At 47.7% G+C, this 22,258-nt stretch overlaps 1 protein-coding gene across 7 annotated transcripts in view; it reads left to right on the forward strand.

Annotated features, from left to right (window-relative positions):
• myo6a (myosin VIa) overlaps nt 1–22,010 on the forward strand; it is a 66,653-nt gene extending 44,643 nt beyond the window's left edge. For 2 of the 7 annotated variants that reach the window (XM_072703223.1, XM_072703221.1), the window contains exons 28-36: nt 5,496–5,656; nt 6,259–6,294; nt 6,711–6,746; nt 8,001–8,039; nt 9,500–9,603; nt 12,325–12,456; nt 13,377–13,403; nt 15,383–15,601; nt 19,671–22,010. In XM_072703223.1, coding sequence (XP_072559324.1) covers nt 5,496–5,656; nt 6,259–6,294; nt 6,711–6,746; nt 8,001–8,039; nt 9,500–9,603; nt 12,325–12,456; nt 13,377–13,403; nt 15,383–15,601; nt 19,671–19,870 — 954 coding nt within the window. In that variant the 3' untranslated portion in view covers nt 19,871–22,010. The remainder of the gene's footprint in view (nt 1–5,495; nt 5,657–6,258; nt 6,295–6,710; nt 6,747–8,000; nt 8,040–9,499; nt 9,604–12,324; nt 12,457–13,376; nt 13,404–15,382; nt 15,602–19,670) is intronic. The other 5 variants (XM_072703224.1, XM_072703225.1, XM_072703226.1 and 2 more) reach the window with 5 other exon arrangements.
• Nucleotides 22,011–22,258: the final 248 nt, after the last annotated feature.

A 22,258-nucleotide genomic window follows, 5' to 3' on the forward strand; every position in this document is an offset into this window, starting at 1 on the left:
ACTCGAGCGCACTGTACTCATTCGGGCGCCTCCTCCCTATTCGGGCGCCTCGTCCCTATTCGAGCGCACTGTACTCATTCGGGTGCCTCCTCCCTATTCGTGCGCCTCGTCCCTATTCGAGCGCACTGTACTGATTCGGGCGCCTCCTCCCTATTCGAGCGCACTGTACTGATTCGGGCGCCTCCTCCCTATTCGGGCGTGCTGTACTCATTCAGGCACCTTGTCCCTACTCAAGTGCGCTGTACTCATTCGGGCGCCTCGTCCCTACTCGAGCGCGCTGTACTTATTCAGGCGCCTCGTCCCTACTCGAGCGCACTGTACTCATTCGGGCGCCTCGTCCCTACTCGAGCGTGCTGTACTCATTCGGGCGCCTCGTCCCTACTCGAGCGCACTGTCCTCATTCGGGCACCCCATCCCTACTCGAGCTCGAGTCCCTGTACTCATTGGGGCACCCCGTCCCTACTCGAGCTAGAGTCCCCGTACTCATTCAGGAACCCCGTCCCTACTCGAGCTCGAGTCCCTGTCCTCATTCGGGCACTCCGTCCCTACTCGAGCTCGAGTCCCTGTACTCATTCGGGCACCCCGTCGCTACTCGAGCTCGAGTCCCTGTACTCATTCGGGCACCCCGTCCCTACTCGAGCTCGAGTCCCTGTACTCATTCGGGCACCCTGTCCCTACTCGAGCTCGAGTCCCTGTACTCATTCGGGCACCCCGTCCCTACTCGAGCTCGAGTCCCTGTACTCATTCGGGCACCCCGTCCCTACTCGAGCTCGAGTCCCTGAACTCATTCGGGCACCCCGTCCCTACTCTTGCTCGAGTCCCTGAACTCATTCGGGCACCCCGTCCCTACTCGAGCTCGAGTCCCTGTACTCATTCAGGCACCTCGTCCCTACTCGAGCTTGAGTCCCTGTACTCATGCGGGCACCCCTTCCCCACCCGAGTGCTCAGTCTCTCCCCACGGTTACAGTGGCAGGAAAGCCCTTTAAGTGTCAGCCTATAATTATTCTCTGGAGTTCACAGTGTAATTATTCTCTACCTTCCCCGAATTCTCGGATGTGTCACATCCTGAGATATGGAGCGCTGCACAAGACAGCGCCTGGAGACTAGCATCAGAATGGGGGGGGGTCTGGCTGCAGTATTTTTGCTGAGGAACTGAGGTCCACCCAGCCGATTCTCAGCCACCGCCGCCGCTCCTCATTTACCGTGGCCCCTCGCAAGATCGTTTAGTCCAGTACAATAAAATCAATGTGATACAGCACAATTAGGGGTGTCGTCTCCGCTTACCACTACGCTGCGCTTTTCACCGGGGGATAGAAATGTGCATTTTCGCTCAGGCCGTTTGTTCAAGCTGTTCTCTCCCACCCTACGTTCAATTAAGGTAAATATGATTAGTGCTGAAGAAAACAGCAGCATGTGCGTCGTACTAATGTGATTAATCTATTTTGTTTTTTTTCACATTCTTTTTGAAAATTTAAAGGTCATACCGTATTTGTTCTCTAATTAAGCATGACAACATTTGTCAAGAGTAAAACAAATATTATTACTGTGTACGAGTAACTTTAGCAGCATTTCAAGGGTAAAAGTAACTAGAAATGAAGATTGGAGGTTCTTAAGCACGGAGACATGTAAAACAGCGAACCAGCTTTGTTCTCCTCCTTCAGATGTTTGACTTCCACGCTGTTTAATGTTGCTGAGTTTAATAAAAATGAGACACAGTTAGAGTAACATTGGGCTTTCAGTAAGTAACATGCTCATTGTCCTGTTGTCACCAGGTGACAGCTGTCCTAGACAGGGTCCCCGGGAATGACACTGAAAAACCTCCACATGCATTCTTCCTGTAGCTTTCAAAGATAGAAGTGTCACTGAGAAGCAGAGGCCTTGATGGCCTGGTTATTTTTTTGTATGCCATCGTGATCATGCTGCTCAGCTTATCTGGGCTGTTACAGTCCAGCTATAGAACTTGTGAAGTATTGTGGAAGAACGATTCGATGGCAGCACCATCGATCATCGCCCTGCCCCCGCCGCCGCCGTCAAAGGCTCACTCGACCGTGCTCGTACCGTCATAAATCCCAGCCCAGTTCATTATGGGCACCGAGAAAACTACACACTTCTTGTGACAGAGCAGGAGAAATGAGGCCGTCAGCAGCCTGCCAGTGCCAAGAAGCTGCTGGTGCCTGTGCCAGTGTGGGAGCCACACTTAACTCTGTTAGCCTGTCGTGCTAATTTCCATGCCCGGTATGTTTATGCACTTGGCTTAGGCTTAGTGCACAAACACACACATGCATACATACAGTGATGGGCACAGCTAACTGAAAAGTTAGCTTCGATAACCGCTAATCTGCTAATTCCAAAGTTTGATTTGATAATGCTAAACCCATAAACCGCTAAAGCAGGGGTGTCAGACTCCAGTCCTGGGGGGCCGGAGCCCTGTGTAGCTTAGCTCTTTCCCTGTTCCACCACAAATAATTCAGCTCAAGAGCTGTGTGGTAATTAGCACAAGGAGTTGAATCAGGTGTGTTAAATGAGGGTGAACCAAAAACTGTGCAGGGCTCCGGCCCCCCAGGACTGGAGTTTGACACCCCTGCACTAAAGTATGTAGAGGAAGCTAATGACATACTTAGAGAACTGAAATTCTAACCTATTTAGCAATTTAATTTGATGCGTCTGGAGTGATTACCTGAGGGTATATAAAAGTGGGAATCGCTGGATTCTGTAAAGCCTCTATTCCGTTTGCAAGATATACGCATTTTTGCTGACCCACGCTGACATTTTTTCCCTACTGTACGTAAAGCCACTTGGGGAAATATGGCATTAACTGAGAACTAGGAAGGAGGGTCTCGGAGTAAGCAAATATGTTACTATGTATAAGAAACTTTAGCAGCATTTCAAGGGTAAAAGTAACTAAAAATGAAGCTTGGAGGTGCTGATTTTCTAAAGCTGAGAATTGGAGGTTTTTAAGTATGACGTCATAAACGGCAAACCAGCGTCGTTCTCAGCTTTGGGGTGTTTAACTTCCACGCTTTTTACCATCGCATAGTTTAATCAAAATGAGACACAGTTGGAGCAACACTGGGCTTTCAGTAAGTAACACGCTCATTGTCCTGTCGTACCTAGTGCCGGCCGCCCTAGGCGAGATCCCCGGGAGGGACACCGAAATGCCTCCACATGCATTCTTCCTGTTAGCTATTGGACTGTAGCTCTGTGAATCAGGACCTGGAAAATAATGGGGGGCTGAAGCAGAATTTCTTGCTTAGCTGGATAACTTGTGGTATTTAAAGTAGTCTGGGCAACTAGGTCATCTGAAATCTGACTGAATGTGACTAAGCAAAAAATCCAGCTTTGTGATACAGGCCCCAGCTCTCTGCTTAGTTTGCATGAACTTCATCTTTGTTCACTTTAGGGGTGGCACGGTTCACAAAACCCACGGTTCGGTTTGTATCACGGTTTTAGGGTCACGGTTTTCGGTTCTGTACGGTTCTTGTTATTTTTTCTTTTAATCTTTAACACTCCAGAAATGTACTTCAGCATATGATATATAGCTTAATTATCCACAATTTAGGATACAGTATTAAAAAAGTTATATCATGTAGGCTAATCATGCATAAACTGAATTTGACTTGACTTAAAGCACATTATTAAAATTATTAAACATTATTAATCCCAGAACAGTAATAAAATAAACATAAATACTAAAAGAATAGATCGCTGTAATCGCTATTACAGTTGGGTATGGGCACGCGGTCTTATTTAGAAAACATACAAAAAGAGACGCATATAATGTTTAATCATTCGTTTTGTATTTGTCCAGTCCACGGGGTTTAATTTAATTGGGGATAGTTAAAATGATAGATCACCTATCTTGATTAAGCCTGATTCTGTTCGTTTTATATATATATATATATAAAACGTGAAAAAAATTGGTATTAATTATATTGAATGTTCTTGAGTAATCGATAAAATCAATTTCTGTGTATGTACAAGACATCAATCTGTAATAGTGCAAAATATGTCCAGTTGATATGTCTAGTATGATCATCTGGCAATAGCCTGTAGGTCTGTGTGGTCAGACACTGTGCAATAAACAGAATTTTTAGGAACATGGCAAATGTTCACATTGCAGCATGGAAGCAGGCTCACTGTTACAACGCTGACCGGGGAAGCAGAGGCGAGGAGACCTAGGATCGGGGGAATGCGGGGTTTAATGAGCAAAAGGAACACAGACGAGCGGTAAAGCAGAATTACAATATAATGACCGGACTGGAGAAAGAAACGGAAACGCGGACTAAATACAATGGAGTAATGACAAATTTGACAACAATAAGGAACAGCTGGTAAACACGGGGAATCCACACAGGGTTGACGAGGGGGCGTGGCACACGGAAAGAACGGACGATCGAGGCATGACACTCACTGGAGTGCTTTGTCACAGATAACTTAATTTTCTTTAACAAAGTGCCTAACCGCACATTAAATAAAGTCACACAACAAAGACGCACAACAATTTTTAGATGTTGTGCTATCGGTTGGCTGAAATTTAAACGTTTTCTTCAGAGACAGGTTGGTAACGCCGAAAACACGAGCTAAACGCAGCAAACGAAAGGCTACCGGAAATGACTTAGCTGGCTGAACTTTTACCGGAACTACGTCACACCGCTCTGTGCATATAGCCTATTCTTTCGCGCGAAAGGGAAACACACTGACGTCACATACGGGGCACGAGGCTACATTGCGCATGTCATGAACCGTCGAACCGTGCGACGCATGCATGCTCCGAACCGAGACAAGCGAACCGAACGGTTCGGTTTTTTTTCATGAACCGTGCCATCCCTAGTTCACTTACATTTTGGTCAGACTACCTCAAATCCAAGAAGTTATTGACAGTCATGTCTTGTGTTTACACATAGTCAGCTAACAGCATACCAGATAGACCGCTGCAGACACGCTCGCAACAGATCTGAACAAATACGTCATTTTAGGAGTTTATGACCGTTTGACTTGAAAAATGTTAGATTTACAGTTAGCGGAACCAAATTTAGCAGTAGTTAACTGGTCTGTTAACGGTTTTCAAAGTTAGCAGAGATGCTAATCTACTAATGAAAAAGTTACCTTCGCTAGTTAGCAGTTAGCGGATTAGCGGAACCCTGGCCACCACTGAATACATACGTCTGTGCATGTTATTCCCAGTGAAATGTAGGATTTCCTTATTAATTCTGGTTCTGCCACTGAAACAGTTTGACAGGCTTTATTCACAACCTCATCTCTTATGAATTCGGAGCCTGCAGAAGCTACACTATCTGTACCTCGTCTGATTCACTTACTGTTCAGTGTGTGTGTGGGCCGTGACATCAGCTCTGCTCCCTTCCTGTCCCCCATCGTCATTCTGATACGGACAAGCAGCAAGTGATGGGCACTGTTTGGTGTGGGCTTCTGAGTATAGTCACTGAGTGCTCCATATCCCCCCCCCCCATGTCTCCTTCCTATTGCCCCCCATGCAGGCAGAAGTGGAGCTGCAGCTGGAGGCGGAGCGTGAGGCGGAGGCACGGCGCCAGACCATGCTGGAGCAGGAGAGGCGGGACCGCGAGCTGGCCCTGCGCATCGCACAGAGCGAAGCCGAGCTCATCGCAGACGACACGCAGATTGATGCTGGGCTACGCAGGTAAAGCCCTCTGCTGGCCTCTGCTTGCTGTTCTGCTCTTTCTCGATTGTTGCTGCTGCCATTACTTCATAGCCAGTGGCTTAACGACAGAGCGCATCGTTGTTTGCTGAAGACTGTTGAAGGACAAAATGATGGTTCATGAACCACTTTTTGATCACATTAGATGGAGCTCTCTGTTCAAAAAAGGGTACAAAGCATACCTCAAAGCAACCCAAGAGCACCATCTAGTGGGGGGCAGAAAATATTGCAAATGGTTCATGAAGTGTAATTTTTTCTATCACTGCTGAAGCCATTAAGGTTACTTCCGTTGCTCAGGGATACAGCCGCAAGGACCCTCTAAAGACTGAAGTCCTTAGCTGCCAATGAAATTACCCAGCTCAGAGTCTACAGGCTGGCACTCTGAGACATTGTGGAGAGTCACTGTAAACTCTCGCCCACACTAGAACAAGCACAAAGCTAAAGGCTGGAACAGTGTTCCATCAGGAACAGGGACCACGGTCAGCAAAGCTGTCCACAGGGCATCTAACATTGATGTTACTTTCTCAGCTTGTTTATGAGAAAAGCCCAGTATTTTCTTGACTTTTGTTTTCTTGTTCTCTCAGTAATGACACCTTTGAGTCGTCCCCAGAGGGAACCAAGTAAGAAATAACTCCCCGCCCCCGTTCTCCTCCACCCTACTAAAATTATAGCCCCAAATTAAAGCTAACCCCTGCATGCCACATAAATCTTTCAAACTAATCTACAGCAGCGTGACTGGTAACAACTAAATTATTAGTGATTAACTGTGATTAACAGGCTTTTCTCCACAAAACATCAATCATCTGAAAACATCGAAATTATAAGACAAAATTTAGCATTAGCATCCGGCCGGAACGAAGCCAAAGACAAATTTAATCCAAACACTTTTCTGTTTTTTTATGAGGCGCAAACGGGGACGTCTGCCTGATCAATCAGCTTTCCACAAAGAATCTCTTTCTTCTGCTTTCTGATCTTCTGGACTTGTGGCGCTTTGCAGCCGCTGGCCCCCTTTAACTTGGTTATCTTTTGTTTGCAGCTTCGGTGAACCTCAAAAGATGAAGGGCTTGAGTGTGTATGTTCCATTTCTACATTTCTTTTACATATAATTATGCAATTATAAATACTTCATGTTCAGAATCCTCTACACTTAGTCTTGAATAGTAAATAAATTTCTGCCAAGATTTTAAAGCAGGGAGCAAGCAGTGTGACGCACACACACAGACACACACACACACACACACATATATATACTCACATATATATACACACAGACAGAGACACACACACACACACATATATATATACACACAGACACACACACACATATATATACTCGCATATATGTACACACACACACATTTACGTTCATTCTAATGTTTTTTATACTCTGCCCAGTGGTTCTGTATCCTCAGTACCATCCCCCCATCGTTGCGCACAAATAAAACCTCTGCACCATTTTCAATTGTAAAAATTGAAAAACATTTTATGCATATATATGAGCTAGTAGCCCATTTACAGTTTTTTTATGACCTCTGCGGTTCACGTCACACACGATGTGAATTGCTCAAAGGGGGCAGCGTTTGTGTGGGAGATGTTTGTTGAATCTAGCGCCGAAATGTTATTGCATTGGATAAATGTAAATTGTAGGTCAGAGCTGATGCCAGTCTAGTGAGATATGGCCAGACAAAGTGAGTGTGAGTGTAGATAACCATGCCAAACACACATAAACACCCCACCTCCCCCCAAGACCAGCACCCCCCTCCAATAAAGCCAGCTCTTGCAAGCTCAGCATCATTTCAGCACATGCGATTCGGTGTGGTAACTCCACTTAATGCGATAAGGAAGCGAGATGCTGAGCTGCTTCTCTGAAGTGTGTGGAGTACAATAGCCGGCCGCTCTCCGCAGGCTCTCCACGCCTCCTGGCCGGTTAGCATGCGGTATCTCCGATGCCTTCGCTTGGTGCACACTGCTCCTCTGAGAATCACGCCCAAAGTACAGACAGGCGCTAGGTTGGTGCACGATAGGAAGGTTTCCTGCACGCTCGGGAAGTTGTCAAACGAGCGAAGCTGTCGCCCGCTGACCGCAGGCAGCATAAGGCGGTCCCTAAGCATACTCCCCAGCTGTGGTCTGCAGTCTGTCTGACCGCTGCTTTGTACCTTTGCTCATAGGAGGTATAAGAAATATCACAAGAATGACACGTGTTTCCTGTGGCAGAAAGCATTTGCTGGGAGATATCGGATATGTAGTCTGCAGGCGAATACGGTGTGTGGTGAATGTGTCCACGCATGTCTAACCTTTACGTGCTGGAATTATCGTGTCCTTTTAGGGAAGAGATGGCCAAAGAAATGTCTGAACTTCTTGCCCGGTGGGTTTGAGACACTTGTTCATGTCTACTGAGATCAATCAGTCAAATCCCCAAAATAATCAAATCTGAGGTTGATCTACACATACGAATCGCCAGCCCACATGTGAGAACTTGCATAATTCTCCTAATTTACCCAATTTGATTTCCTGTAATTGAATGTGGCAAATCTCTGTACTGTGAAATGTTGCTATTGAGTGATGTGTGTCTGCACATTTGGGGCCTGAAGATCTGGACTGCGGGTGGGCATCCTGTTCATCTGGAGCACTTTAAAATTTTAAGACACTTTGAAATTAAACAAAAAAAATACACAAATGGAAAACTCATTAGTATTCTTGGATTTTATCTTTATTTATTTATTTGTTTGTTTGTTTTATTATTAATTAGTAGATCATTTTTTGTCTTCCCAAAGAGAAAATTCCAGACTTTCATTGAATCTAATCCATTACTGCGAGAAACGTAGAAAGCAATTTTAGAGTTTGAGTGAAGTTCATATCATTTAAATATTCCTTACTAAAAAGTGACTTTATTAATGCGGCATCACGTTAATACTAATGCTACTACCTTTAACAATTTGCATAAAACATTCATATGTTGTTTATGTGTCTAATTCTTTATATTAAATATAAACAGTATAAATCATATAATATATTTCAGTACATTTTCCAGCTAAAATGTCATATACACGTGTATGTATATGCCTGTCTGTGTATATATATGTGTGTGTGTATATATATATATATATATATACACACACTCATACACACACATATATATTCCATAATATTCCAGCAGTACTTCAGCTGTCGGTACATTGATCCTCGCCTTGCATTACCCTAACAGCAGCAGCGGCCCTCGCTGTCAGTGAGATCCTGCACTGTGTCATTCACAGCCTTTAATCTCCTGCCTGCTGGCTGCGTCCTCGTGGCTCATCGCACCAATCCGCTCCCACACACGCCGTGAGAGACACCCGGCCCAACGCTGGGCTGCGGGGGCGCAGGTCACAGCCCAGAATAGCTGCCTGGCCTTGACGGCGATCCCCTAATGGAGGGCTGAATCAGCCAATAGGATTAGCGTGGGGACACATCCGTACCCAGCACCTCTGCTGCCCCACTTGGCATCCACACCTCATTTGACGGGAACCCAGCACAGCGAATGACATCATTTCAGTTGGCACCCTGCAGATGTAAACGCATGTGCAGACATTTCCCATAAGTATGAATTGCCAAGCTATTGTTCTCAGCTATAAATATTCCCCTTTTGCTTTCTGCAGTATGATATTCTATTTCCTTTTGCTCAAATTCAAACCAAACAAATTCTGTCCAATGTGTCCTCTCAGTGACCTCACCCACCACAGTGACTGTTACGGTCTTATTTTGGGGCACCCATTCCCGCCCTCCATCCAGGACCCCTTCCCTTCTACCCCCACCCTGTGGTTGACCCCCTTCTTTCTGCTTCGCCAGGGGCCCCCAGGTCCAGGCCACCAAGGCAGCCAGCGGTGCCAAGAAGTACGAGCTGAGCAAGTGGAAGTACGCCGAGCTCCGCGACGCCATAAACACGTCCTGCGGTGAGTGCCGGGCGCCTCGAGGCTCTTCGGGCCAGTGAGAGGTCACTCAGCCCCAGTCCTGGCCGGCCTTCCAGCTTTGGGAGGCTGTTAAACTGGGCCAGTTCAGACCGGACCCTTCTATTGGATCCCAGGAAAAGGCCCTTGTGAAGGACAGAGTAGGTCATGCCAGCTAATGCATTTCTATGGATTGTCCTTCAAAATCATCTGGTGTTGAAACATCACACGTGTAAGCAGGCGGGCGGCGTTCTGGGTGTGATGTGTGTGAGGGTTTAGGATTTTCCTGGGCTGAGCTGCCTAATGACCCCCCCCTGCCACCCCACACGCTGGGTCCTCCGCCTTTTCTATCAGCTCACTTTGTGGTTCATTTGCAGCAGCGTCATTTTAAGCGGAGCTGCCATGAATCTGTATTTGTTCCTTGGTCCAGGAACGTGGCCACATCAGTCTGCCTGTGTTCCCTACCCAAGGTTTTTGATGTCATTTTTTTTTTGTATTTTTTGCCTGAAGCACTTTTTTGGACCTGTACCAATTATGGTTCAACTGGAAGCTGGAAGTGTGGTTTAAAGTTTACGCATTTTGCAGCGACATTGGAGTGGGGAAATCTCGGGGTCAGAGAACTGGGTGAGCTGGCATCCGGTGCCCGTGGAGTAGTTATGCCCTCATGGGCTCCTTGATCGAGGCCCTCTACTGGCCATGGGATTCAAGCCCACAATCTTGGGTGCGGGCACAAATTCCATAACATCCTGAGTGGCAGGCAGCCCTTTTCTGGGCACAGCCACAGATCCCATAACCTCCTGAATGGCCGGCAGCCCTCTTCCGGGCACAGGCACCGATCCCATAACCTCCTGAGTGGCAGGCAGCCCTCTTCCGGGCAAGGGCACCGATCCCATAACCTCCTGAGTGGCAGGCAGCCCTCTTCCGGGCAAGGGCACAGATCCCATAACCTCCTGAGTGGCAGGCAGCCCTCTTCCGGGCACAGGCACCGATCCCATAACCTCCTGAGTGGCAGGCAGCCCTCTTCCGGGCAAGGGCACCGATCCCATAACCTCCTGAGTGGCAGGCAGACCTCTTCCGGGCAAGGGCACAGATCCCATAACCTCTTTGCTGACTCCAATGGCTGCAAGCAGCACAGAAGTAGATTGCTTTTGTTTATTATTTAAACATTCATTTATTTAATGTCGAGCATCAAACACGTGGAAATGCTTTTTTAAGCTCAATTTTTCATTTTTTGTATGCAAAGTAATAAAAATATTTTTTTTCTGAAAAAGGTTTACCTCTCTCAAATAGGTAGTAGTCTGACTTGAGAAGTGCATTAAGTGTGAAATTAGTGAAAACGTTGAGGAGACAAGCATATTAAGATCCATATGAATCCCTTTCCAATCCCATCTCGCTGGTCTGAAACTCTGCTTGTGCAGTGGTGTGTTGATTTTAGACCATGATTTTTTTAAGGCACAGAGTAGTATGATGCATCCGTGGTGGGCAGTGGGCATTCCTCTAACTGCGTAGGGTTACTGTGAATGCCGGCTCGCCTGCACAGTCCCCATGGTGGGTGTTCCTCTAACTGCGTAGGGTTACTGTGAATGCCGGCTCGCCTGCACAGTCCCCATGGTGGGTGTTCCTCTGACTGCGTAGGTATTGTGAATGCCGGCTGGCCTGCCCAGTCCCCATGGTGGGTGTTCCTCTAACTGCGTAGGGTTACTGTGAATGCCGGCTCGCCTGCACAGTCCCCATGGTGGGTGTTCCTCTAACTGCGTAGGGTCACTGTGAATGCCGGCTCGCCTGCACAGTCCCCATGGTGGGTGTTCCTCTAACTGCGTAGGGTCACTGTGAATGCCGGCTCGCCTGCACAGTCCCCATGGTGGGTGTTCCTCTAACTGCGTAGGGTCACTGTGAATGCCGGCTCGCCTGCACACAGTCCCCATGGTGGGTGTTCCTCTAACTGCGTAGGGTCACTGTGAATGCCGGCTCGCCTGCACACAGCCCCCATGGTGGGTGTTCCTCTAACTGCGTAGGGTCACTGTGAATGCCGGCTCGCCTGCACACAGCCCCCATGGTGGGTGTTCCTCTAACTGCGTAGGGTCACTGTGAATGCCGGCTCGCCTGCACAGTCCCCATGGTGGGTGTTCCTCTAACTGCGTAGGGTTACTGTGAATGCCGGCTCGCCTGCCCAGTCCCCATGGTGGGTGTTCCTCTAACTGCGTAGGGTTACTGTGAATGCCGGCTCGCCTGCCCAGTCCCCATGGTGGGTGTTCCTCTAACTGCGTAGGGTCACTGTGAATGCCGGCTCCCCAGTCCCCATGATGGGTGTTCCTCTAGCTCCTTATGGTCACTGTGAATGCCAGCTCGCCTCCCCATGGTGGGTGTTCCTCTAGCTCCTTATGGTCACTGTGAATGCCGGCTCCCGAGTCCCCATGGTGGGTGTTCCTCTAGCTCCTTATGGTCACTGTGAATGCCGGCTCCCCAGTCCCCATGGTGGGTGTTCCTCTAGCTCCTTATGGTCACTGTGAATGCCGGCTCCCCAGTCCCCATGGTGGGTGTTCCTCTAGCTCCTTATGGTCACTGTGAATGCCAGCTCCCCAGTCCCCATGGTGGGTGTTCCTCTAGCTCCTTATGGTCACTGTGAATGCCGGCTCGCCTCCCCATGGTGGGTGTTCCTCTAGCTCCTTATGGTCACTGTGAATGCCTGTCCATGAACTCCCGTTGTTTCTCTTTCTCCCCGCTCAGACATCGAGCTGCTGGCAGCCTGTCGCGAGGAGTTCCACCGCCGCCTGAAGGTCTACCATGCCTGGAAGTCCAGGAACAAGAAGCGCAACACTGACTCTGAGCAGAGGGCGCCCAAATCGGTCACCGACTACGGTAAGGGGCCCCGCCCGAATCGGTCACCGACTACGGTAAGGGGCCCTGCCCGTCTCTCTGAGGTCCTTCTCCGGCAAAGGTTCGGACTTCCCAGGCCCCTCTCTTTGGGTGGAACCCTTTCAGCTGTGCTTTCTTTTCCAAAACGTGGCTTTTACCCCCCAGGAATTATTTGATCAGGCCTCAGGTCACCCTATAGATGCTCCCCCAGCTCAGCTGAAAACCCCCCATCGATATTTCTTTGTCTCTTTAAGATTATGGGCATAATAAGGGAAACAAATATAATTAGCAGCTTTTGGCGCAAAGAAGTCTGCGCTTTCTGTGAGGCAGCGTGAAAAGCTCTCTGCTGGAGAGGGTTTGAGTGACACAGGAGCCAAGGTGATGCTAATGGCTTCGGGGCTAACTCTCCTGTTGAGTGCGTCCGATGATAAAGCCCCCCCGTCCCGACCCTGGCAGCAGCGTTTCCAAACCCGCCGCTGTGCTCTGTGAATAGTTAAATAGCCCTTCACCTCTGAATTTTCTGCAGAGATCAGCCGATGTTACATAAAATGCAAGTGTTAGGGTGTCCTGTCAGTGTGATGGGCGTCTCAGGCCGGGAACATGCCGGCAGCCGCCTTTACTCTGTCGCTGTTCCCTCTATCTCTTAAGTTACTGCTTGAAATTAAAGGCACACTTTTCTTATCGAGTGCAGTTTGTGATGGTTCTTTGAATTTCTCTAAGAATTTCTCTAAGAATCTGAAGAAGTTTTTTTAAACTTTATTGTCAAAGAATAGTTACTACATATGAACTCTTTTGTTTTTAATCTGAGATGCTAGTAGGTTGTTCTTTTTTTCTTCCCTCTTGTAAACCAGCGTATGCCTGTATGGTGTCTGAAAATGCACGTGTGCTGTGTTACTTGTGTAACTGAGCATGTTTGTTTTCAGATCTCGCTCCTTTTGTGACAAAGGCATGTAAGTGTCCATCGGCGACAGTAACCACACTAACCTGACTAACCACCCCAGATATAGAGACTTGAGGGTGAATTATGAGCATGACTGGAAAGGGTTAGTTAGTCTTGGTGATTCGGGAAGCCACTACCAACCATGTTGGCTACATGAGTTTAAGAGTATTAACCATGATGGAAGTTTCGCAATGTCTACCTGAAATTTTGCATTTTAATAGAGAAACTCAGACAATAAAGATGGCCACAATTTTTTTAATGCAGCAGAATGTCTGGCTTATGGACAGCTCATAGTTACAAATGGACGCCATGAAGCCTGTTACATTAAATATTGGGGTTTAATGGCTCGTAATAACGGCTGCACATGGTACTTCGGAACACTCATGAAAACATCAACGGTTTGTCAACTCATGGTATAGTACAGTCCCATATGTAATTACTTTGATTTTTACTGTATTATTATTATTATTATTATTATATTATGTACTATATTTTTTTTCCGACTTGCCTAAAGATTCATCCCAAAGTCAGACTCGTTTGTAACCTCTGGAGACTTGTCTATATCTGTAATGGCTGGTTGGGCAGATAAAAGCTGTAGTTATTTAGAAATGAATCATTTCACTCCTTAGTTTTTTGGGTTAGTTGGACTCATACAGCAATTGAGTAGTAATAGTTTGTTCACAAAGATCTTGCCAGTTTTTCATCAGGGTTGTTGCACACAGCCACTCCTGTCAGGTAACTTGTGTGGCATCACATTTTATCAAGTACTCTTGGGACAACCACAGGCTTGGAGCATGTGTAACGTTCCATGGGGCGTGGGGCACCCAGTCTGAGACAGCAGGGAGGGACTCGGCAGGAGGGTGAGGTGGCCGTGCCGGGAGGAGGGTGTGGTGGCGGCGCCGGGAGGAGGGTGAGGTGGCGGCGCCGGGAGGAGGGTGTGGTGGCGGCGCCGGGAGGCGGGTGAGGTGGCGGCGCCGGGAGGAGGGTGAGGTGGCGGCGCCGGGAGGAGGGTGTGGTGGCCGTGCCGGGAGGAGGGTGTGGTGGCGGCGCCGGGAGGAGGGTGAGGTGGCGGCGCCGGGAGGAGGGTGTGGTGGCGGCGCCGGGAGGAGGGTGTGGTGGCGGCGCCGGGAGGAGGGTGAGGTGGCCGTGCCGGGAGGAGGGTGTGGTGGCGGCGCCGGGAGGCGGGTGAGGTGGCGGCGCCGGGAGGAGGGTGAGGTGGCGGCGCCGGGAGGAGGGTGTGGTGGCCGTGCCGGGAGGCGGGTGAGGTGGCCGTGCCGGGAGGAGGGTGAGGTGGTGGTGCTGGCCACTAAGCCCCTCCCATGCCCCTGTTCTCAGTCTGATGTTTCATCTGGCAGTATGTGCCGGATACACGAAGATAAAGCATGGCATGCTGCTCCCTTTCACATCTTAAAAACAGATTAAGCAGTGTGTTGCTTTAAATACCTGGTTACTTTTTACCAACATTTTTCCCTAAAAAGTTTTAAATACATAAAATAGTGGATCTCAGTTGTGTATGTGGCACAGTGGATCAGGACTGTAATCGGAAGGTTGCTGGTTCAGATCCCGTGGTCGGCCAAGTGATTTCAGTGTTGAGCCCTTAACCCCCAGTTACTTCCAGGACTGGCTGCAGCTGCTTTCTCACTTGTATGTCACTTTGGTTAGTCAGCGTCTGCTCACTAAGTAAATGCAAGTAACCCTTTGCTGGTCTGGGGCCCATGTCCTCTCCCTGTCCTGCCAATAAGCAGCTAATAGACGGCCAGCAATAGCAGCTGCTTGCTTCTCTTCTCTGTGTTCGGGATGAACTTCCTGGGGCTTCCTGTGCTTGGAGTTGCTTCCGCGTTTTATTGGCCATTTTAATTTGCAGAAGGGAGCTTCTCAGTGTGATACTGCAGCATTAGTGACAGGTCCTTGTGCAGGACGGCTATAAAGGGCGTAGCCACACTTCCAAGCTGACTTCCTGCCCTCGCTTCTCCATTTCCTGCCCGACAGCGACGCAGAACGCCGCCCCGCCCATCCCTGCACGCCAGCATGAGATCGCCATGAACCGGCAGCAGCGATACTTCCGCATCCCGTTCATCAGGCCCAGCGACCAGTACAAGGACCCGCAGGCCAAGAAGAAGGGCTGGTGGTACGCGCACTTCGACGGGCCCTGGATCGCCCGGCAGATGGAGCTCCACCCGGAGAAGCACCCCATCCTGCTGGTGGCAGGTCTGAACCCCCGCCCGCCATCGCCCCCCTGAGGAGGCTGCTGTCCATCTGCTGCGTCGGCCTGCCAGGCCTGCGGAGGCTGGACAGCGCTAACAGCGCTAAGATTGGAAGCTTTTAAAAAGGACCCTGGTTTATTAGCACTAATTAGCACTGATCACAGATTGGGCAGCGCTGAAGGCGGGTTACTGGCAGCTTTCTCTGTGGGTGGCCGTCGTAGCCATCGCTCACCTTGCCGAGGTGGGCCACTGTTGTCACGTCGGCCAGATTATCTGCTTGCAGATGTCTGTCTCTGTGAAATGTGCTTCCCCAGCCCTGCGAGATCATCGGTAGCTTGTGTACACACTTTGAGCCCATGGCTGTAAGTGACTCGGTACATCTTCTGCTGTCACATAACCTCTCCACCACACACCTTGACACTGTCTGGTCATGGTCCACAGAGACACGGGTCCATTCCAGCCCTGTATTTCTGACCGCAAGCCTGTCTCTCCTGCATGCTGTCTCTCCTGCATGCTGTCTCTCCTGCATGCTGTCTCTCTTACATGCTGTCTCTCTTTCCTGTTGCGTCTCTTTCCTGTTGTCTCTTTCCTGCATACTGTCTCTCTTTCACTCTCTACTGGTTTCACTGGGACCATCACAGGCTTGGCTCATGCCTGCAGCAGTGAGTGACTAATATTGCCCACGGTTTCCTGTGTGCCACAATTCATCACCGTTGAAGCACAAATTTAGGTTCATCGGAATAAGCGAGTAGCACAGGGAAAATTATAGAGGCAAATAACACTCAGAACTCAGACACTTTCTGCAATGTTTGTCCATACTTGCAAAAATCGTTTGTGCCAAACATGAAGCACGGGACAGCATTACAAGACACATTGACAAGCGGTAAAGTGTTACAAAGAGTCATTCACAGTTCAATATACAGCGCCCTTCACAATTAATGGATTTGTAAAAATTCAACCTTTGAAATAAATTTATTCAAAGAGAAACAATTCCTTCATCAAGAAATAATTATTTCCAACAAAAACACACGTGTCGCCGTTATTGGCATTTAATACTTTGTACAAGCTCCCGTTGTCAGTACAACAGCACTGAATCTTCTGTAACATTCTATAAGGTTGAAAAATACAGAGCAGGACATCTGAGACCATTCCTCTGTACGGATTCTCTCCAGATCACCCAGGGTCCGAGGCCCTCTCTTGTTCACTCTCCTCTTCAGCTCAGCCCTCAGGTTATCAGTGGGGTTCTGGTCAGGGGACTGAGATGGCCATGGCAGAAGCTTGATTCTGCGGTCAGCTAACCATCTTTGTGTTGATTTGGACATGTGCTTAGGATCACGGTCCTGCTGGAAAATCTGATGATAACCCAGTTTGAGTTTCCTGGCAGAGGCAGGCCACATTTTTTATTAAAAATGTCCTGGTATTTCTTGGACTCCATAATGCCATGTACCTTAACAAGGAAAGACATACAGTCCCAGAACAACCACAACATCACAGAACCTCCACCATATTGTACAGTTGGGATGAGGTTCTTTTCATTATATCCATCCTTCTTTTTACACCAAACCCATCTTGAATGTTTATTGCCAAAAAGCTCCATTTTTGTTTCATCAGACCATAGAACATGTCCTCTTCCAGGCAGGTTTCTAACAGTTCCGTTTGATGTCCACTTTTCTATTATCACCCCAACAGTGGAAATGGACATTTTAAGGCGAGTAGCTATTTTTTAATACCCATTCCCTGACTTATGAAGGTCAGCACACTTCTCCCTCATTGGTCTGTATGTTCTATCTTACCCATGTTGATGGATGACTAAGGGAATTTGGCCTCTGTGTCGCCTCATGTTTGTACCCCAGTTAATCAGCAAGTCATGGATTACAGCTTGAACGCTCCTACACACTCCATCAACTCAAAGATGTACAATTTACATGGGAAACATGCTTCAGTTACATTGTGTACACTATAATTTCCAGGGGTGACAATAATCATGTTTTTCTTAAAAATATTATTTCTTGATGACTGATTTGTTTATCTTTTTAATTAATTTTTTTTCAATGAAAGGTTGGATTTTTCTCATTTTTCTTCTAATGCTTTTTACAAAACTTTAGAAGGGGTGCCAAAAATTGTTGAAAGCGCTGTATACCAAGCTAAAGAATACAAAAGACATTTCAAACTTACAGAAGAGACGTCTTAAGAGAATGACATCAGAATACCATGTGCAAACGTGACTGTAAATTATACAGGACACCAGGATGCTGAAATCAATAGCTCAAACCACCTGCAGTTCAGACCTGGTAACCCACCTGAAGCTAAGCAGGTTTGGGCCTGGCCAGTACTTGGATGGGAGACCAACTAGGAAAGTGGGTTGCTGCTGGAAGAGGTGTTGGTGTGGCCAACAGGTTAGTCTATCCTGTGCTCTGTGTGGATCCCAATGCCCCAGTGCAGTGACAGGGACACTGTGGCCGACAGGTTAGTCTATCCTGTGGTCTGTGTGGATCCCAATGTCCCAGTGCAGTGACAGGGACACTGTGGCCGACAGGTTAGTCTATCCTGTGCTCTGTGTGGATCCCAATGCCCCAGTGCAGTGACAGGGACACTGTGGCCGACAGGTTAGTCTATCCTGTGGTCTGTGTGGATCCCAATGCCCCAGTGCAGTGACAGGGACACTGTGGCCGACAGGTTAGTCTATCCTGTGGTCTGTGTGGATCCCAATGTCCCAGTGCAGTGACAGGGACCGTGTGGCCGACAGGTTAGCCTATCCTGTGGTCTGTGTGGATCCCAATGCCCCAGTGAAGTGACAGGGACACTGTGGCCGACAGGTTAGCCTATCCTGTGGTCTGTGTGGATCCCAATGCCCCAGTGAAGTGACAGGGACACTGTGGCCGACAGGTTAGCCTATCCTGTGGTCTGTGTGGATCCCAATGCCCCAGTGAAGTGACAGGGACACTGTGGCCGACAGGTTAGTCTATCCTGTGGTCTGTGTGGATCCCAATGCCCCAGTGAAGTGACAGGGACACTGTGGCCGACAGGTTAGTCTATCCTGTGGTCTGTGTGGATCCCAATGCCCCAGTGAAGTGACAGGGACACTGTGGCCGACAGGTTAGTCTATCCTGTGGTCTGTGTGGATCCCAATGCCCCAGTGAAGTGACAGGGACACTGTGGCCGACAGGTTAGTCTATCCTGTGGTCTCTCTGGATCCCAATGCCCCAGTGCAGTGACAGGGACACTGTGGCCGACAGGTTAGTCTATCCTGTAGTCTGTGTGGATCCCAATGCCCCAGTGCAGTGACAGGGACACTGTGGCCGACAGGTTAGCCTATCCTGTGGTCTGTGTGGATCCCAATGCCCCAGTGAAGTGACAGGGACACTGTGGCCGACAGGTTAGTCTATCCTGTAGTCTGTGTGGATCCCAATGTCCCAGTGCAGTGACAGGGACACTGTGGCCGACAGGTTAGTCTATCCTGTGGTCTGTGTGGATCCCAATGCCCCAGTGCAGTGACAGGGACACTGTGGCCGACAGGTTAGTCTATCCTGTGGTCTCTCTGGATCCCAATGCCCCAGTGCAGTGACAGGGACACTGTGGCCGACAGGTTAGCCCATCCTGTGGTCTCTGTGGATCCCAACAGCCTTAGAAAAAAAAAGTGCAATATAAATGTAACATTCATTCATTCAATGTGCGAATTCCACAGGTGTGGAACTGACTAATAACTAATGTCACTTAATCGGTATCATTGGTGCCCAAGTAAATGGGAAAACAGTGCCGCTTCTGATTATTTCGGTACATTTCTGGGACACTGTGTTCACTCATGTTTGGTTTCTGTGCTTTTTCTTGGAGTTGCTCATAATGTCCATTCAGGAGACAAAGCAGCTCATGCTGTCATGTGCACAGTGCATGTCCTCCCTCTGTGTGTCTCTGCTGACTTACCTGCTTCTCATTCTGCTTCTCTTTTCAGGTTATTACTTTGATGTCTGAATTTTTTAAATATTGTTATCAAAGTTACTTTTGGGTTTAAAAATAATTTGTTCCCCCCCCCAGCCAGTGAAAGCCCTGACAATCCATCTGTGTGCCCCCCACAGGGAAGGACGACATGGAGATGTGCGAGCTGAGCCTGGAGGAGACGGGCCTGACCCGCAAGCGAGGCGCCGAGATCCTGGGCCGGCAGTTCGAGGAGATATGGGAGCGCTGTGGCGGCATGCAGTACCTGCGGAAGGCCATCGAGAACCGGCTGGCCCGGCCCACATTCGCCACGGCCATGCTGCAGAACCAGCTCAACTAGGCCGAAGTGGGCAGGCCTGCCAGTGCATGATGGGAAGGCGGAGGCCACCAGCACGGAGAGCAGTGAGCAGTGCCCTCGTGTGAAAGTGAACTCTCTATTTTTTCATAATTAGCTATTGTTTTCATTCTTTTCACTTTTGATTATTTTTCAACGTCAGCTGCAGCATTTCTATGCTGAGATGTCAGCTAGACTATGGGAAGTGTATATTTCTCCTATAAAATCCACTCTTTGCTTTAATCCTACTTCTGTTTTAACTGTGAGGCCTTAAAGACGATTCTTGCACACGGTAATCGCTAAAACGCAACACTTGTCAATGCTGCTCCTTGTCGTAAGAGATTAAACTCACCTGGAATTTTTCCGATAGTATATGTTGATTATGAAAATATTCTAAATGGTTTACTTCTGTTAGTAATTTAAAAATTTTCTTTTCCTGCATAACAGGAATTTTAACAATGAGCTTTTTGTCACAGCTGCTATCATGACTGGATTTATACTGAAGATTTGCAGTTTATGCTTTTTTGTATAAAAACAGGTACAAAGGGGCTTTAAACCTTTCATTGATTTGCAGAGTAGACATACGAAATAACGGTTTGGCGTTTCCTGATGTTCACTCCTTCACACACACTCGTACACACACATATGCACACGTTTTGTATTCATATCTTTGTGGGGACCGTCCATTCATTTCTATGGGCATACCCCTAATCCCAACAATGACGACAAACAAAATACAAAACTTTTGTCATTTTTAGTTTTTTGATTGCAGTCAGATTTTATAAAATTGAGGTTACCCTTTTTGGGGACTGAAAAAAAATGGTCCCCACAACATCATCATGACAGGTTTTTATTACGTTGAGGGGACATTTGGTCCCCACAATGTAGTGAATACAAAAACACACAGAGACACACACACACACACGGGGCTCGCTGTACAAAGCATCCTCCACGCTCCTTTCGGGTCCGAGAGCGACCACGGTATCTCTGGGAACAGGCTGCTCGCCGGGGTGCTTGTGAGCCTCTTCTCCTTTTCTTTGGGCCACTGCGCTCTGCAAAGATGGATTCTGATTGACTTGGTCGGCCTCCTCATCCCTCTGGCGCGAGCTCACTCTGTTCCCTTTCATATTCTGAAAAATGAGCCTAATCGTAAGTGTAGGAAGGCAGATACAGGCACATCTCTGACGCAGTGGGGATGAGGGCAATCTCACGCAGTGGGGATGAGGGCAATCTCACGCAGTGGACACCACACCCTCCGCCCATTAGGGTACATCACTCGTCTGTCTCTTTGTGTTCCTTTTTTTTTCTTTTTTTTTTTTTAAATATATATGGTTAAATAATCCAGGATTACGTTGCAGGGTTAGATATATTATGCTCTTGTTATTATATTTTATTTTCAAATAACGGAATAGTAAAAGTAGACGTAAATGATGCAATTAAGCATATATAAGCAAATATAGCAAATATCATGGGGGAGGAGTTTTGTACAGGGAACAAAAGTGAGGTTTCTTGCAGATTAGGTGTGATTGACATGGTAAAATAAAGGGCAGCCTTGCCCAGATTCATGAATGCATGATGTGTCTTTGGCAAGAATTTGTTGTTTTTTTTTTTTGTTACCTTGACCTCAGATTTTTATATATATATAGTGACATCTATATATAGAAACATTGTTTATGAACTTTGAGGGCTATTTTACACAATGAGATTGAGCTGAGCTATTAAAAACCTTGCCGACTTGCCGAAGCCTATTTAACCTACAGCTAGTTAGCAATATTTTTGTAACAAACACAACAGGGAGAACTGGACTGCAGCCAGGAAGCAGCAGCAGCAGTCGCACGTGGGGTTGGCTCTGGGAGCCCATTCTCCGCCTATCCCACTTGCGGTGGGGACTTCGGCCACGCTGCAGGCTTCCCAGCCGGTGTGCGCACAGGATGGGCCGGAACACGCCCCCGGTTATCCATCGGTCATTTGGTCTCTTCCTGGACTTTCCTGTGATGTGTATCGAATGATGCCGACACTGACCGGCCCTTCACATGCTCTGATCGATGCTCCTGATTCTGTTTTTTGGCTCGACACTTTTCTAATGCCAATTTCTAACAGATGTCCTGTGATGCAACAATAAATACATTCCTTGTTTAACTCCAAATGATATTTTGTTATTTTATACTTAAGTTGCGGGCATTTAATTACAGTGTTATATACCACAATACAAAGTTATAGTAGGAAAATTTTGCTTTAATATACATTTATGGCGCAAAATGGGAAAAGTCACACATTCTACTGTCATACAGTTACAAATGTTTCATTTTATTTATTTGTTTTTTATATTCACGCACCATATAACTAATTGCTGAATTATTTGAACCATAAACACAAAAGTCTATTGCGTACTTA

The sequence above is a fragment of the Paramormyrops kingsleyae genome, chromosome 19 (genome assembly GCF_048594095.1).
Source record: "Paramormyrops kingsleyae isolate MSU_618 chromosome 19, PKINGS_0.4, whole genome shotgun sequence".
Taxonomy (NCBI): Eukaryota; Metazoa; Chordata; class Actinopteri; order Osteoglossiformes; family Mormyridae; genus Paramormyrops; species Paramormyrops kingsleyae.